The sequence below is a fragment of the Crotalus tigris genome, unplaced genomic scaffold, assembly GCF_016545835.1.
Source record: "Crotalus tigris isolate CLP2741 ecotype Arizona unplaced genomic scaffold, ASM1654583v1 scf7180000024369.3102671, whole genome shotgun sequence".
In the NCBI taxonomy this organism is placed as follows: Eukaryota; Metazoa; Chordata; class Lepidosauria; order Squamata; family Viperidae; genus Crotalus; species Crotalus tigris.
This window is the reverse complement of record NW_024100539.1, coordinates 1,342,894-1,357,519: the sequence shown is the minus strand read 5'-3', so window position 1 is coordinate 1,357,519 and position 14,626 is coordinate 1,342,894. Positions and strand designations below refer to the sequence as shown.

At 38.3% G+C, this 14,626-nt stretch overlaps 1 protein-coding gene across 3 annotated transcripts in view; it reads left to right on the top strand.

Annotated features, from left to right (window-relative positions):
• Positions 1–14,243, top strand: part of LYPD6 (LY6/PLAUR domain containing 6) — a 54,044-nt gene extending 39,801 nt beyond the window's left edge. Inside the window, exons 2-5 of one of the 3 annotated variants that reach the window (XM_039327839.1) lie at positions 1,515–1,704; positions 10,710–10,808; positions 11,754–11,884; positions 13,311–14,243. In XM_039327839.1, coding sequence (XP_039183773.1) covers positions 1,587–1,704; positions 10,710–10,808; positions 11,754–11,884; positions 13,311–13,472 — 510 coding nt within the window. In that variant the 5' untranslated portion in view covers positions 1,515–1,586 and the 3' untranslated portion in view covers positions 13,473–14,243. Of the gene's footprint in view, positions 1–1,514; positions 1,705–1,728; positions 1,973–10,709; positions 10,809–11,753; positions 11,885–13,310 lie in introns of those variants that run through there. The other 2 variants (XM_039327840.1, XM_039327841.1) reach the window with 2 other exon arrangements.
• The last annotated feature ends 383 nt before the right edge of the window (positions 14,244–14,626 follow it).

Below are 14,626 nucleotides of genomic sequence, written 5' to 3'. Positions count from 1 at the left end.
TAGACAAAGTTAAAGAAGGCTTGAAATTGCCTCAGAGAAAAATATCTGAAAAAATATCTTTGTTATTCGAGCAATTGTGGGATAATAAATAGCTTGCTCTGAGAATTGTGTCTGCCTCACACATTGCTTCATTCTCTTTAGAAATAAAAATGGGATGGGAAAGGTGGAGGAATTCCATTATCAACATGATCATAATTTAGAGCAATATTTTTTACGGCCTAGGGCCTAGGCATTGTTGTGGGCAGGCTAACCAGTGATATAACATCCCATCAGATTAGAATTTAATTTTTTTCTTTCTTTTTGTAGCGAAGGGCAAATTTAAAGTACTAAACAAGCACTTCCATCCTATCATTAAATATTTAACCAAAATACCATTGAAAAAATGTGCCAGCTGCAGAAAATCCAGTCGTGAAACTTAAAATGTACAACATTTTTGAGAGTGGGCTTATCAGTGGGTGGCTTATTTTTCATGGTATTGTTTTTTTATAATTTGATGGTGGTCCTATCTGTGGACAGACGTATATGCATGTATGTATATAACTTTGATGTGCTAAACCAGAATGTTTAAAGTAAAAGAAATCAGCCTTTTTTTGTGGCTAAGACTACTCACACAGCTTATGAACGCACTAAATCTTCTTCTTCTTTCATTGCCAACCAACCACTAATCTCTTTGGATTAATAACACGCAAAATTGCCAGCATTTTTAAAACAATAGCCCACAGTGGACTTCAGGATTCCAACTACAAAATAAAAAATTGGGTGTTATTGGCCAGTGGTGTGAGCATACATGTCTGAGACATGGATTTTGGCTTCAATTTGAAGAGCTCATTATGTCTTTTATGATGTGTGGATTTTGAAATGCAGCAGAAAGAATAGGGACAGCTATACTAGCCAGAGTTGCAACCTTGCCGCGCGAAAAAAGAACATGCCACTTCATTTGAAGTCGAGTTAAGCTTCCCATTTATGTTGCATTGGGGAATGCTTAAAACGAGAGGATTAGATGCGCATGAATAATGAACAGGGAAAGCTGTACATTGCAGGCACATATGTGCGCACTGGGAACTTGTTACCACTGGCTATTCCTGGTGAATTTCCATGGTGTAAGGCTGTCTTGCCGAATCATTATGGGGAATAATACATATATGTGCAGGGAGAAATGCGCCGTGTGGCCAGTTAGGTTAGAAACTAGCATTGGCCTTTCTGCAGAGTTGCTGAAGATTTTGAGGGAATGCCTATTGTTAGTCTTGCAAGCCAAGACTTTTTTTAAACTGGAGAGGCAAGATGTTTTGTAAGAAAAAAACAACAACGGGAACAAATCGATTGTTTTCTGTTGTGATCAAGTTTTACAAGATGAAAAGTAAAAGATATCTGACATGCTTGGTGTCCAAGCTTGGTAGAACTGTTGCCTGAGGATCAGTGTTGGTTTTCAGTCTTACTATACCACCTGAATTATGCAAGTATGGGGTTACCTGTTGATTTCTTACCTGTTTTTCTTTTCCTTGTGTGTTTCTTAGATTCCTGGGCCTTCTGGTGACAAGGAGAACTTGATTTCATACCATCTGCATGTTCGATGCACCTTCTCTGCTATGGAATCCTGGCCTACGCTGGGCTGGCTCCTCCTCCTTAGCTTAATTGCTGACTGTCTGAAGGGAACGCGAGGGCGAGACTTTACAGTGAAAGATATTGTGTACCTTCATCCTTCAAGTAAGACTTGTGAAGCAGGTCGTAACTTATAGAAGGACTATGGAAAGCTCCAAGAAGAGAACCAGCAGATAGCATGAATAGGAGAGCACACATGTCCTCAGATTGCTAGCACTTAGGAAACAAAGCAAAGAGCTGTTGCAGTTTGTGTCTATGAAGTGCTGGGTTGTGCATCAAAGCTTTTGGTCTGGGGCCTGTCCATTGGAAAAACCAAAGAGGCTTCTGTCCCATTATTGCTCTTGGACAGAATCTCCTTTGGGCTATGTTGCAGGTAATCTCTGGTTTGATTTGCCAAAATTTATTTTCCATCACATTTGCTAAGGACTTTGGTAAATCCTCTTGCTGAGACAAGTTGTACACTCTCCGCAGCAGTTGCTAAATTTTTGCAACCAATCCAGAAGAATCTCCTCATGCTACAGCTTTTGTCAGAGATCTGGGGAAGGGTGGCTGGATTTCTTTGGCTGAGCTGGTAGAAATGCAACCATTTCCTTTAGCATCTTTGGAGAAAGTTTGGCCTGTGCTGGCGAGAAAGTCCAAAATGCTGTAAAGCAGTGCGATGTAAGCAACCTGGTCACTGATATGAGTGAGGTGGCTCTGTTGCTTTGGAAGAAACTTTGAGAGAGCACCTCAAGCAGAGCAGGTTCCTGATTTGGGGGAATGCTCTGAAGAACAAGCAGAGAATAAATACAGTACTTTCCTAAATGACTAAGAAAAAGTGTAATTGGGGGTGTACTTGGTGCTACATCACTTCTTCCCAAGGGCAGTTTAGAGCTGTAGTTATTGATTATGGCCATGGGCCAGAAGAAATCCTTTGCAGGAAGACAGTTCTTAGTAGCTAGATAGGGTTCCTGATGTCAATTAAATGGAATTCATAACAGAGTTGGAAGGGACCTTGGAGAGCTTCTAGTCCAAGCCCTTGCTCAGACAGGAAACCCTATACCAGGGGTAGGCAACCTTGGCTCTTTTATGATTTGTGGACTTCAACTCCCAGAATTCCTGAGCCAGCATGGCTCAGCTTGGAAACCTCTCCCTTCCCTCAGCACGGCTGGCTCAGGAATTCTGGGAGTTGAAGTCCACTAGTCATAAAAGAGCCAAGGTGGCCTACCCCTGCCCTATACCATTTCCGACAAATGGCTGTCCAATCTCTTCCGAAAAACCTCCAGTGTTGGAGCACCCACAGCTTCTAAAGGCAAGCCATTCCACTGATTAATCATTTTAACATTCAGGAAATTAATTCTACATTGGTTCTCTTCTTGATTATTTTCCAATTCATTGCTTCTTGTCCTGCCTGATAAGTATGCCCAGACTAGAAATGCTTCTTAATTTAAACAACTTTTACTCCGGTTGGTTTCAACTTGTTTAAATATACTGCTGTTTAAACTAACCGTGTCATACTGTTTTTGCAGCGAAGTAATAGCGAGCTGTTTAATAAAACTCAGTTGGCAAATCTCACTACCGGAAGCATCTTCTTTTTGCCCCTGCCAAAATAGCTCCAAAAAGGGAAAATATTCGCAGTTCAGCCTCATTATGTTTAAACCTGGCTTTTTATTGCAGAGGAAACTTTGTAAAAAAAAAAAAAGATAAATATAAGAAACCTAAGACATATACATTTGACTAGGAACTCTAAAGCAGCGCTGTTCATTTTCTGCGTGGAGCTTGTACCTAACTCTAAATTTAGTGCATGAACTCGGTACTCTTATGATGGTTAGGTGAATTTAGAAAAGTCTGGAAATGCTTATTTAAAAGGAGGGATTATTAGGAGAGAGAAATGCATAATGTATGGAGAATAAAACACGGGAGAAGGGAAGAGAATAAACAAGAAGCCAGTTATATTTTCTTAGACCCAAACATTTTTTTATAATGTATAGAGCTCAACTATATTCTTATTTTCCCCTTAATCAGAAAGGGTTGGCTAAAAACTTGGGAATTTTTTTTTTGGGGGGGGGGGGAGAAAGAGTTTTTCTGTTCAGTTGAAGCTTTTCTTTTCTGCAGTGCAGATAGCAGGTAGGGAAACTTAATACATATAGAGGCACAGGAGGGAACAAACAATTCATTCCAAGTTGGATTCGATCCTTTGTGTTATTTGGGGGTAATGAAAAAGAACAGAAGCAGATCTATGCTATAAAGGGAGTCCTCGACTTAGAACCATTTGTTTAGTGATTGCTTGAAGTTACAACTGGTCCTCACATGTACAACTGTCACAGCATCCCCATAATCACTTGATCAAAATCCAAGAGCTTGGCATGTATTTATGAGGGTTGTGTTATCTCGGGGTCACGGACCACACAATTCCTTTAACAGCTGCTGTGATTCACTTAAAAGTCATGACAAAAAGGTTGTAAAATCAGGCACCACTCATTTAACAGTCACCTTGCTTAGTGATGGAAATTCTGATCCCAATTATAAGTCGAGGACTACCTATATAGCAAAGGCAGCGTGCAATTTGGCCCTGGCTGACGGATTGGCTAAGTTCTTGTCCCAGGTCCTCCACTTGGGCAGAATAAGGAAGGGATAGGAAACAAATATTATTGCCAGGCAGATCTGCTCTACATTGTGCACATAATATTGATGCCACCTGTTTGGCTATTCACTTTAATTTCTATTTTTTCTAGTCAGTCATCAAGACTCTTATTTGTCTCATTTTTCTCCATGGTTTTGCTGTTATCCTTAATTTTCCCACATGATGCCAAACATGTAAGAGTAAAGCCAATTTTCATGGACAAATGAAATATGTACAACTCTGTATATCTATAAATAATCTTTCTTTCTTTCTTTCTTTCTTTCTTTCTTTCTTTCTTTCTTTCTTTCTTTCTTTCTTTCTTTCTTTCTCTGCTTCTGTTTTCTTTACAAATTGTCTTATGAGGTGCATTGCTGTTCGTCAATGGAGTTAATAGCCAGATATGGTTACAGGCAATTCCTGACCACAGGGCAGTTTCTTTTTCTTCCTTTAGAATAGTCCTTTTACAGGAGTGTGCCCTTTTGCCCCAAACTACAGTCTATCAGACTTATTAAATTCTCTAATCAGGAGCCAAACAAGAGTCTCTCACAGCTGTAGCTACCATTCTTAAAACTTTCTTTCAGTACAAGTCTTTCTTTCTTTCTGTTTTTATCTTAGCAGGGACAAAAGTACAAAGCATTCAGGAGCTTTTATAGTCTCTTTGTCTCTAAGTATACACTTTTGTACATGTAGGTACAAGATGGAACATCAGGCAGGTGTAATTGTGGCACTATCTCTCTCCATACAAAGGAGTAGCTATGATAGCTCTGGTTTTTTTTATACAAACTTAATTCAAAGGCTCTGAATGAGCAAAAAGCTAGGGCAGCGGTGTTATCAATTGAGCTGGAATATGGTTTCCGCATGCCTCTGAGATACAGAATCAGAGCTATTTATTTGGCAGTGTTTCTCAACCTTGACAATTTTAAGGCATGTGGACTTCAACTCCCAGAATTCCACAGCCAGCATTGCTGTGGAATTCTGGGAATTGAAGTCCACATGTCTTAAAATTGTCAAGGTTGAGAAACACTGTGCTACAGTGTGTGCATTTATATAGTGCCTTCACGTCACTGACTCCTGGCAACTGTAATTTTCTTGGCACTGTTTTTCAGAAGTGGTTTGCCATTGTCACCTTCTTAGGGATGAGAGAGAGTGACTGGCCCATAGTCACCCAGCTGGCTTCCTGCCTGAGGTGGGACTAGAACCCATGATTTCCTGGTTTCTAGTCTGGTGCCTTAACCACTACATCAGTGTTGCTCTTGTTAAAGTATTTACATTTCATTTAAGGTTTTCCTTAAATGCAATGCAGAGCAACTAACTTTATCATTTGTCAAACTAGCATCAGGATAAGATAGTGCAGTGGTTCTCAACCTTTTTAATGCCGCGACCCCCCAACCGGTCGTAAGTCGAGGACTACTCAACTGGTGCAGCACCGTTTGCAGAATGGGACTTTTGGCGGGCTCAGCAGGGCAGAGACAGCCTGGACAATTCCTATTGGCTTTTGAAAGCCAATAGAATTAGACTCTATTCAAGAGAGTCTATTCTATTGGCTTTCAAAAGCCAATAGAATAAAAGGGAGTAGCACAGCTAAGGAAAAGGGGAAAAAAATGGCGGACTGCGTTGTTTGGCGACCCCCGTGAAATGGTCGTTCGACCCCAAATGGGGTCCCAACCCACAGGTTGAGAACCACTGAGATAGTGGAATAATCAGGAACAGTAAAAATATAAAATAATTCAGCTTTAAATAAATTTCTTATAATAAATTTGATATTTCTTAAATGTCAATTACATTTGGAACCAGGTAATTATTTTGAATTTTTTTGTTTATCGAATCATCATTTTTGTGAGGTTTTGTTTTCATACGATGGGTCCCTAGGCAACCTTTTTTTAGTTAAAGGTGATGCTCTTTATGGCTCAGTGTATAGCATTTGGACTTTATTGGCATCCACAGCTGTAGGTCCTGCCATTCCATAAATGGTTTAAGGTTTTGTCCAACAGTGGCTATCTAGCAGCAGAATGGACCTGCTATTGGAAAGATTCTTCCTTTGCAGCCCCATTAAATCATTTCTGAAGAGCTAAAGGGGCTTCCTTGTTCTCTAGATCAGGGGTCCCCAACCCCCAGTCCGTGGACCAGTACCAGGCCCCGGCATGCCAGCAACCGATCCGCACAAACAAGCAAAGCCCCATCCGCAAGATGCAGACAGCACACAAAACCACACACACTCTGATCTGCGGAAAAACCTCTCTCCATGGAACCGGTCCCTGATGCCCAAAAGGTTGGGGACCTCTGCTCTAGATTCATGCCAGTAGTTTCTTTATTTTTGTAAACTATATTGACAATATCAAAATATAGCAGTTTAGTATATTCCACTCGCTTTACTTACATAGATTTTCCTTTCTCTCCAGGAGCGCCATATGGCATACGCACCTCTTTCTCCTCTAGCTTTTATCCCCTTATGACTAACACTGAGTTGAGGGATTGTGTTTAGCCCCAGGTCACTCTGGGAAGTGCTGACACTATTTCATCAAGCTGGCTTTCTCCCAGGCTCATTCAAAAAAAATCACCTTAAATAAAGGAATTTAAGCTTAGCGTTGGAAGAAATTATGAGAGAGATGGAAGGTTGATCTTCTTGTTACAGAAGAACTGGAAGGGAAGACATTGGTATTTGTGCTATCACGTTTTCCCATATCTCCATAAAATTCCAATGGGCTATAAAAATATAACTGCAGCCTCTATTGCCTGTTTTCTACCAGTTGTTCCTGTTTAAAATTATAGTTCTTGGTAGTAATGCAGAATTTGCTTTCTTCGTACAGCATTATTTACCTAGAAAAAAGTGCCAATATACAGGTAGTCCTCAATTTATTATTACCACAATCCAGAGAGCAAGTTATGTCACTGAGCGATGTGTTGTTCAGCCTGTTGTGCTGAACAGTTTGCAACCTTTTCTTTTTTTTGCGGGGGGTAAAATTGTTAAGCAAAACAAGCGGTCCTTAAGCAAATCAGGCTTCCCTCATTGGCTTTGCTTGGCAGAAGTCAACTGAGAAGGTCTCAAATGGCCATCATGACATCGGGATGGTGCAAACCTTGTAAATGCATGCTGCTTTGCCAAGTGCCTGGATCACAGTCACATAACTCTGGGGACACTTTTGACGGTCATAAGTATGGGGCTCGGTTCCAAGTCACTTTTTTCAGTGCTGTCGTAACTTTGAATGGTTGCTAAATGAATGGTCATAAGTTGAGGATTGTGTGTAGATGAAGACGTGGAAAATTGCTAGCAGAGCTAAGGGAGGGGGGAAATGTTCAAATACTTTGGGCATTGGAATCAATCTCCTTAGCTGTATATTTATAAATATTGGAGGTTTCCCACGCCCCTACCCCCATTACTTTAAGGATACTGCTTAAGAATGTACAGCTTCTTTTCACCTTTTGTTGAGGAGATGCTGGTTCATTCTTAGGTTATAGTACTAAATTGTAGAAGTGCTCCAAGATGCAGGACATCTTTTGTCTACTAACCATATATGATGTTGATAGAGGCTGCTTGCCACTGAACAATCATTTTATCTCATGAGGAAGAATGGAGTTAGATTGGTGATGCTTTTGTGGAATACAGTAGCCAATGTCCATATAAAAAGCCAATTCTTTTGAAATAAAAACAAAACAAGCCCAGCTAAATCTGGCAAATTGCTGTGTACAGTAATACACCATTTTATATATAGAAAGATATTGCTTATAATAGATGGATGGAGAGAGAGAGCGAGAGAGAGAGAGAGCGAGAGAGAGAGAGAGAGAGAGAGAGAGAGAGAGAGAGAGAGAACCTTTATTGTCATTTTTTTTATATGGGCACACTGATACACATTAAAAATGAAATTCTGTTGAGCAAATGTTTGGAGATCTTAGTAACAGTTTATGAAACAGTACCTTTCCGTATCACAACTTCAATCCCAGTATTCAAATATTCTTTCTCTTAATGTGAAACAAAACATTTCATCCTTTTGTATATCTTTGCTTCCATTGAGCTATAGTTAGGATTCACATAATGGATAAAATTAACACAGGACTTTGTAGATGTATCTCTAACCTTGGGGCTTCTTAACCTTCAAATGTTGTTGATTTAATTGTTGATACTTTAATGAGTTTTTCTTGTGTAATTCATGATCACTTGGTACATTTTAAAATGGGAACGGAAGGAATTTAGTAGGCTGAAGCTGCTGAGGGTTCAGTGCATAAGACATTCGTAGTGCATACTTAATATTTGTGCTATCTCTCTTTCCTATTCCAAAAATTTTTAAAAATGTGGTTCTAATGTTAGGTAAACCCCATGTTTTTGTTTCACTCAGTTCTGCTTGCATTTGACTAGTGGTTCTAATGTTAGGTAAACCCCATGTTTTTGTTTCACTCAGTTCTGCTTGCATTTGACTAGATGTGCATAGGAGTGCTATATTTGTAGAGAAGAGCAGGCACAGCTGGAGGTGGAGTTAAATGCATCATCAGTTTAGAATTTTTATGTTGCCACTAGAGATCCAAGTCCAGCCTTCCTTGAATTCCGTTGACCCTTATCTAACACCCATTTAGTGCTGACCATTAGTTGACTAGATTCTCCTGTCTAGACTTGAATAAATCTCCTATGCAGCAACCTTAAGAATGATTGATTCTTTGCAACCTGACAACATCTGTATTAAAAATATGCTCTGAGTTTGAAATGTCATCTGTTGCCTAAAGGGCTGATAACAGTATCTCCTTCTCGATCCTGCACATTAACCCTTTCAGGACCTCAAATGTCTCCTTGAATCAAGAGTTGGTTTTCTCTCTTAACCCACTGACTCTGATTGAGCAATTGGTCCATTTGGAATTTTTAGAGCAAGCTGTAGCTGTTCCCTCTGAATGACCCTGATAGTCATCAGAGCTTTTCACAAAGCACCCATTTACCAGAAGGTAAATAGATTGAGATTATCTATTATCTCCTCTTTACTCTCTCTCAACTCCCAGCACACTCATTACCACTCTACTTTATGTTAACCTTCCCCCTCCCATCCCACCATCAAGACAAGTGGAGATGCTATTAAATAACTGGCCTGCAGCCACCCATCATTTTTTTAAAAAATAAAAAAATTTCTAAGAATGCTTACACAAGCTACATGGGTCATAGAGGCATTGTTATCAATAAAAATGAAGTTATAGGCCGGTGCTTTGCTTCTCAGCAATCAAAGTTTTTATTTGGCATTTCTTTCAGATAAAATAGTATGAAAACGACAGAATAAAAAGGGTACCACATTGTCTTGCACTGCAGTGGCAGTACAATTTTGTTGCATAGATTGCTATGATTGGTTTGTAGCCAGGGTTGGGTGTTCTTTTTGGGGGGGGAGAGTGTCAGCCCTAGCCACTTGATAGCAAGAAGATTGGATCAAGGTGTTTTTTTAAAAAAAAAAGTATAGACAATCAGTAGATTAAAAAATAAGACTTGTATAACGAAAATTGGGGGTGCGTAGCCAGGAAAAGACTAGAAAGGAGATGTGTTAGATATATTTAGGACTCATATCTGGAAGAATCTGAATAGATTTTCACAGGGTACATAAGAAACAGAAGTGTAGGTATTGGATGAATGTTAAGATAAACCTCTTAATAGCAGGATGTTATTTGTTTTGTTGAAGGAAAAAGTCTTCATCGTGGTTCAGTCCAAGCCGGGAATAAACAACATGGCGACTGCTTTAGCAAGAAGGTTGCATATTGTTTATTCCCGACTTGGACTGAACCATGATGAAGACGTTTCCTTCAACAGTTTCTAGTGGAGCTTCTATGCCAGTTGACTAGCTGTGATCATTTTAAAATATTTTTTAAATTTCTAGGTGAGGGTGGAAAATGAGTCATGGATTTGCTATGAACTATTTTAAGCTATGATTGACTGACCATTAGACCAACATTTTGCAGCCAGTGTGATATGGTGATTAATATATTGGATTACAGTTGGGTAGATCCCTGTTCAGGTCCTCTCTAAACTGTGAAAACTCACATATGATGTCACTCTCTTTTAGTCCAACTTGCCTCATAAGACATCTTGGGATAAAACAAGATCACTGTGTAAGCTGTGCTGAGTTTCTATAGAGAAAGCAAACTATGTTAACAGATATGTTTTTCCTATATTTTCCCCATCCTGTCCTATTTCTTTCTATTTTTTTTTTCAAAAAATGATAAAAGATGTGGCATCCAAATCTACTTAGCTGACTTCTTCAGAATCTTGGTTTAAATGTTAAATGTTTTATCTATCTTGACAAGAATCTTGTTAAGTTGGTATAACTATAGATATTTGTTTTCTGAGGTTATATACACATACACACATATGTACGAAAAATGTGCTCAACCAAATTTTCTCCTATCATTGAGGCTGAACTTGTTTTAAGTATATGAAAAGTCTATGCAGTGAGTTTTATTTCTGTAATATATATGTCCCTTAATATTTTTTTTAAAATATCCCAGTTAACCTTGTAATTGATGTCATGGTTGGATCTGCATTTTTCAGCAACTCCATACCCTGGTGGATTCAAATGTTTTACCTGTGAACAAGCAGTAGATAACTACGAATGCAACCAGTGGGCCCCAGATGTATACTGTCCCAGAGGTAAATCAGCTTTATGTTGACAGGAAAGCAGTGAATATAGATCTCTTCTGATGATGTTTTAAATGTCCCATGCAAACTCTTAGCATCAGTCTAGCTTTTCATCCACCACTTTGGAAGGTTGGACTATATGGACTTTGCCCATATAGATGTCCTTAGGCTTCTAGACATTGTTGTCTAGGCAAATGACATGCTATAATCACTTCATGTGAAAAAGATTATCTGGACATATATGAGACCATTGATATGTTGCTATACTCTGCATAGCCAGGGAATTGTATTAGGAGTTTTTAAAAAATCGCAGCAGCTTTTTTGATCAAGCCAATGTAAAACTTTAGAGTATAACATGAAAAAAAATGTTTCTTGCATCTAATGCTAGAACATCTTGCTGTAAATGCAAAACTTTCCTAAATATAGAATTAAGTTAGTTGAAACTGTTTTTAAAAAAGGGATGGAAAAAATCTTCTATCCTTATTAAACGCAGTTATAATTATGAAATGATTGTAATGTTCTCTCTCTCTCTCTCTCTCTCTCTCTCTCTTCCTCCCTCCCTCCCTCCCTCCCTCCCCCCTCCCTCCTCACTCTCTGTCTCCCAACTTGCTGTACAAATAAAGCTTGATTCCTGATGACTTCATGAACACATCTGTGTAATTTCCTTGTGAGCAGGGGTGGTTTTGACTTTCTTTTCTAGCCTACAACCTTCTTAGTGGCTTCCCAGCTAAATTGAGCAGATCCTGTTTAATGTTTTTTGAGTTCATCCATGAGCTAGATGCTGGTACTTACTGTGATACCTTCTGTAAAGATAGCCAAGTTTGATTTCTGGTGCAGTTTTCTTGATAACAGCATGATTTGCTATTGCCTTTCAGGACATTTGTTTTCCCACCTAGTTTATTGCATTACACAGCTAATTACACTAGAAATAAAACTTACTGATATTTCTCTTGCTAGCCACAAGATACTGCTATTCTCAACATACTCTGGAAGCCAATGGAAAGAGTGTATCAGTCACCAAACGATGCGTGCCACTGGAGGATTGTTTGACTACAGGATGCATCGCTCTCCAGCATAAAGGACTCAAGGTAAGGAGAAGAGCGGAAATGAATTGGTGTGTTGGTCTCTTTTTTCATAACATTATGAGAAACTGTTTCACGGTCATAACTTGAAACTGGTTGCTTTGTTTGGCATTGTAATTGTGACTGTAATTCTCAGAATGAGAAAGATTTAATGAAAGAAATCATTGGGATTAAGAACAGGAACAATGCTGATGTCTTGTAGTGGAGAAGACAGGTATACTAGGAACCCTTGGTGAATGATGATGATGATTACCAAGAGGCATCATTTGGAGAGGTGAGAAAATAGAAGTTCTCCACTCAAAAACTGATGCAGCCAATATACGTTACCCAGGAAATGTTAACTAACAATGTCCTGGACATACAGTAGAGCAATAAGTTACTGTTTTCAGATGTTTACCTGAACTAATTCTTGTGGGTAGAATGATCCACGTGAAATATTCCACACACTCAACACAGTTATTAGAGCAACTTTCCTGGAGTTCTTGAAGGATTGTCGGTTTCTCTAAAGTTCATTTTAAGGAGTACTTTGTCCCCCCTTTTATAAAATGGAAATGCATATTTCTGAATTTCGCAGTTGGACCCCCACTGCAGTGATAACAGGGATTTCCAACCAATGCTAGAAATTTCATAGAAGTACGTTTATATGAAATCAGAATTTAACGTTCTTTCATTTTATATGGATACTTCCACTGTTAAGTCTTTTTTTTTCTCTTTCCTTCCTGTGATTTAGAAGTTGATAATAATAAGGGGAAAATGACCCTTCTTCCTCTAGGAATATAAATAATGATTAATAGATGGAGGTGGTTTTATGGTATGCTTAATGCTTTGGGGAAAGACATTCTAACAGAATTTAAAGTACCTTCTCTGGTATCATGGCATAAATGTATTACCTCCCCCCCCCCATCAGGTTTTAAAATATACAATATCTGTAATTCATTATTTGATGATATGAAATAGGAGGGTAATTGCCCATCCTCGCTTGGTAGCCAATTGCAAGGAATAGTTCATCAGAAATATATCAGTTAAGAGTTAACTGCACCTTCTAATCAAACATGTATCACCAAGCTGTTTCCCCCCAATTAAAATGGTTTGTGGTTGGTTAAGCAGATTTTAATTACAGCTATATTATGAACACCAGCCTAATTATTATTTTTTAATTTGCCAATTATCCTTTCTAATGTCCTTCATCTTTACAGCAACCATGCTTTTGGAACTACATGGTGTATATATATATATATATATATATATATATATATGTGTGTGTGTGTGTGTGTGTGTGTGTGTGTGTGTGTGTGTGTGTGTATGTGTATGTATATGTATGTATGTATGTATGTGTATATATCAGACTTTGAGGTATAGTATGTAACTTACCTCCAACAGTGAAATTTCTATCAGTTCTGAGAAAAATGATTTATGTCTTTTTTTTTTCCAGGTATGCACTTCTTGCTGTGAAGGAAACATCTGCAACTTAACATTACCTAGGAATTCTAGTGATGCTATTTTTTCAACAACAACGCCTATCAATCATACACAGAGACATTGGCAAGATGCATCCATAATAATGTTGGGTCTCCTGTCACTCTTTGCTACGTAGACCTTTTCAGATAAATTAAACATCAAGGGAATCAGTGGGTTGAAAATATTTATGCACACAATATGACCTTAATTTAATATATGCTTTTCAATGCTTTCTCTTTTTTTAGTGACATTTTAAAACAATCCTTTGAATTCCTTTTAGCCTTGGCTGACTCAGAAGCCATACTTTCTGATCTGTGTCTTTAAAAAAAGGAGGTTTGTTATAAGTTGACTATTCTGAAGGAAAACTTTTGTAGTCATTAAAATGGGTGTATGGTTTTTTTTAAACCATTGTTTAGTCTAGTGAAAGGAGTATTTCTAGAAATTACATACAATACCATTTGAAAACCAGGGTTTCAAAATAACACTATTCTGCTATGCAAGAAAGGATTCTAGATAATTGTCTTACAGCATCAAACCAATCTAAGCTTGATCATTGTATTGGATTTCATCTAGATTTAGTAGTCTATATTAGTATAGCACTAGACATAGTGAAATCAAGCTAAGGTCTCCATGATATTAAGAGGGCCTATGCTACGACTAGATTTAATCCATATCTTTTAATCAACTATAGGGGATCAATATTCATTTTAGAAAAATCATTATCATGAGTATTAAGCAGGCATGTGGTTATTCTCTTGGATGTACGACGATGACAAATAATTTTTCTAAAATGTCCTTTAATCTGGTAAGGATTTTATTTTTAAAATGCCTAAGGTTTTTTTTTCTAAATTTGCTGTTGAAATAGTCATGCCAATTATAAAAAAAAATTAAATTTTTATTTAATCTAGCCAATTAATATAATGAGACTGTAATTCTGTGCCCAGTTGCTGAGAGTAAGGCCCATTGCACTCTGTCAGATTGCCAAATTGTTTGTATGTACTCGGAGTAAATACTGTGGGAATCCCTGCCATTGAGCAAACATGCCTAAGAGAGTACTATGCATGATGCAGCCTTATGTCTGATGTGCTTATCGAAGCTTGCCTTTAGTTATTTGCTCTGCATGCACGCCATCTTCATTTCCTTCATGAAGCTCTATGTGTGTATCACAAACTTGTTGGGGATCTCTGGGCCGTAAGAAAAATAGGCCTATTTCAACAAGAGTTTCCTGCAACAACTGTAATAAGGATTTCAACTTGGATCAGAGCTTTTGGTATAGAGATTTATTGTGGA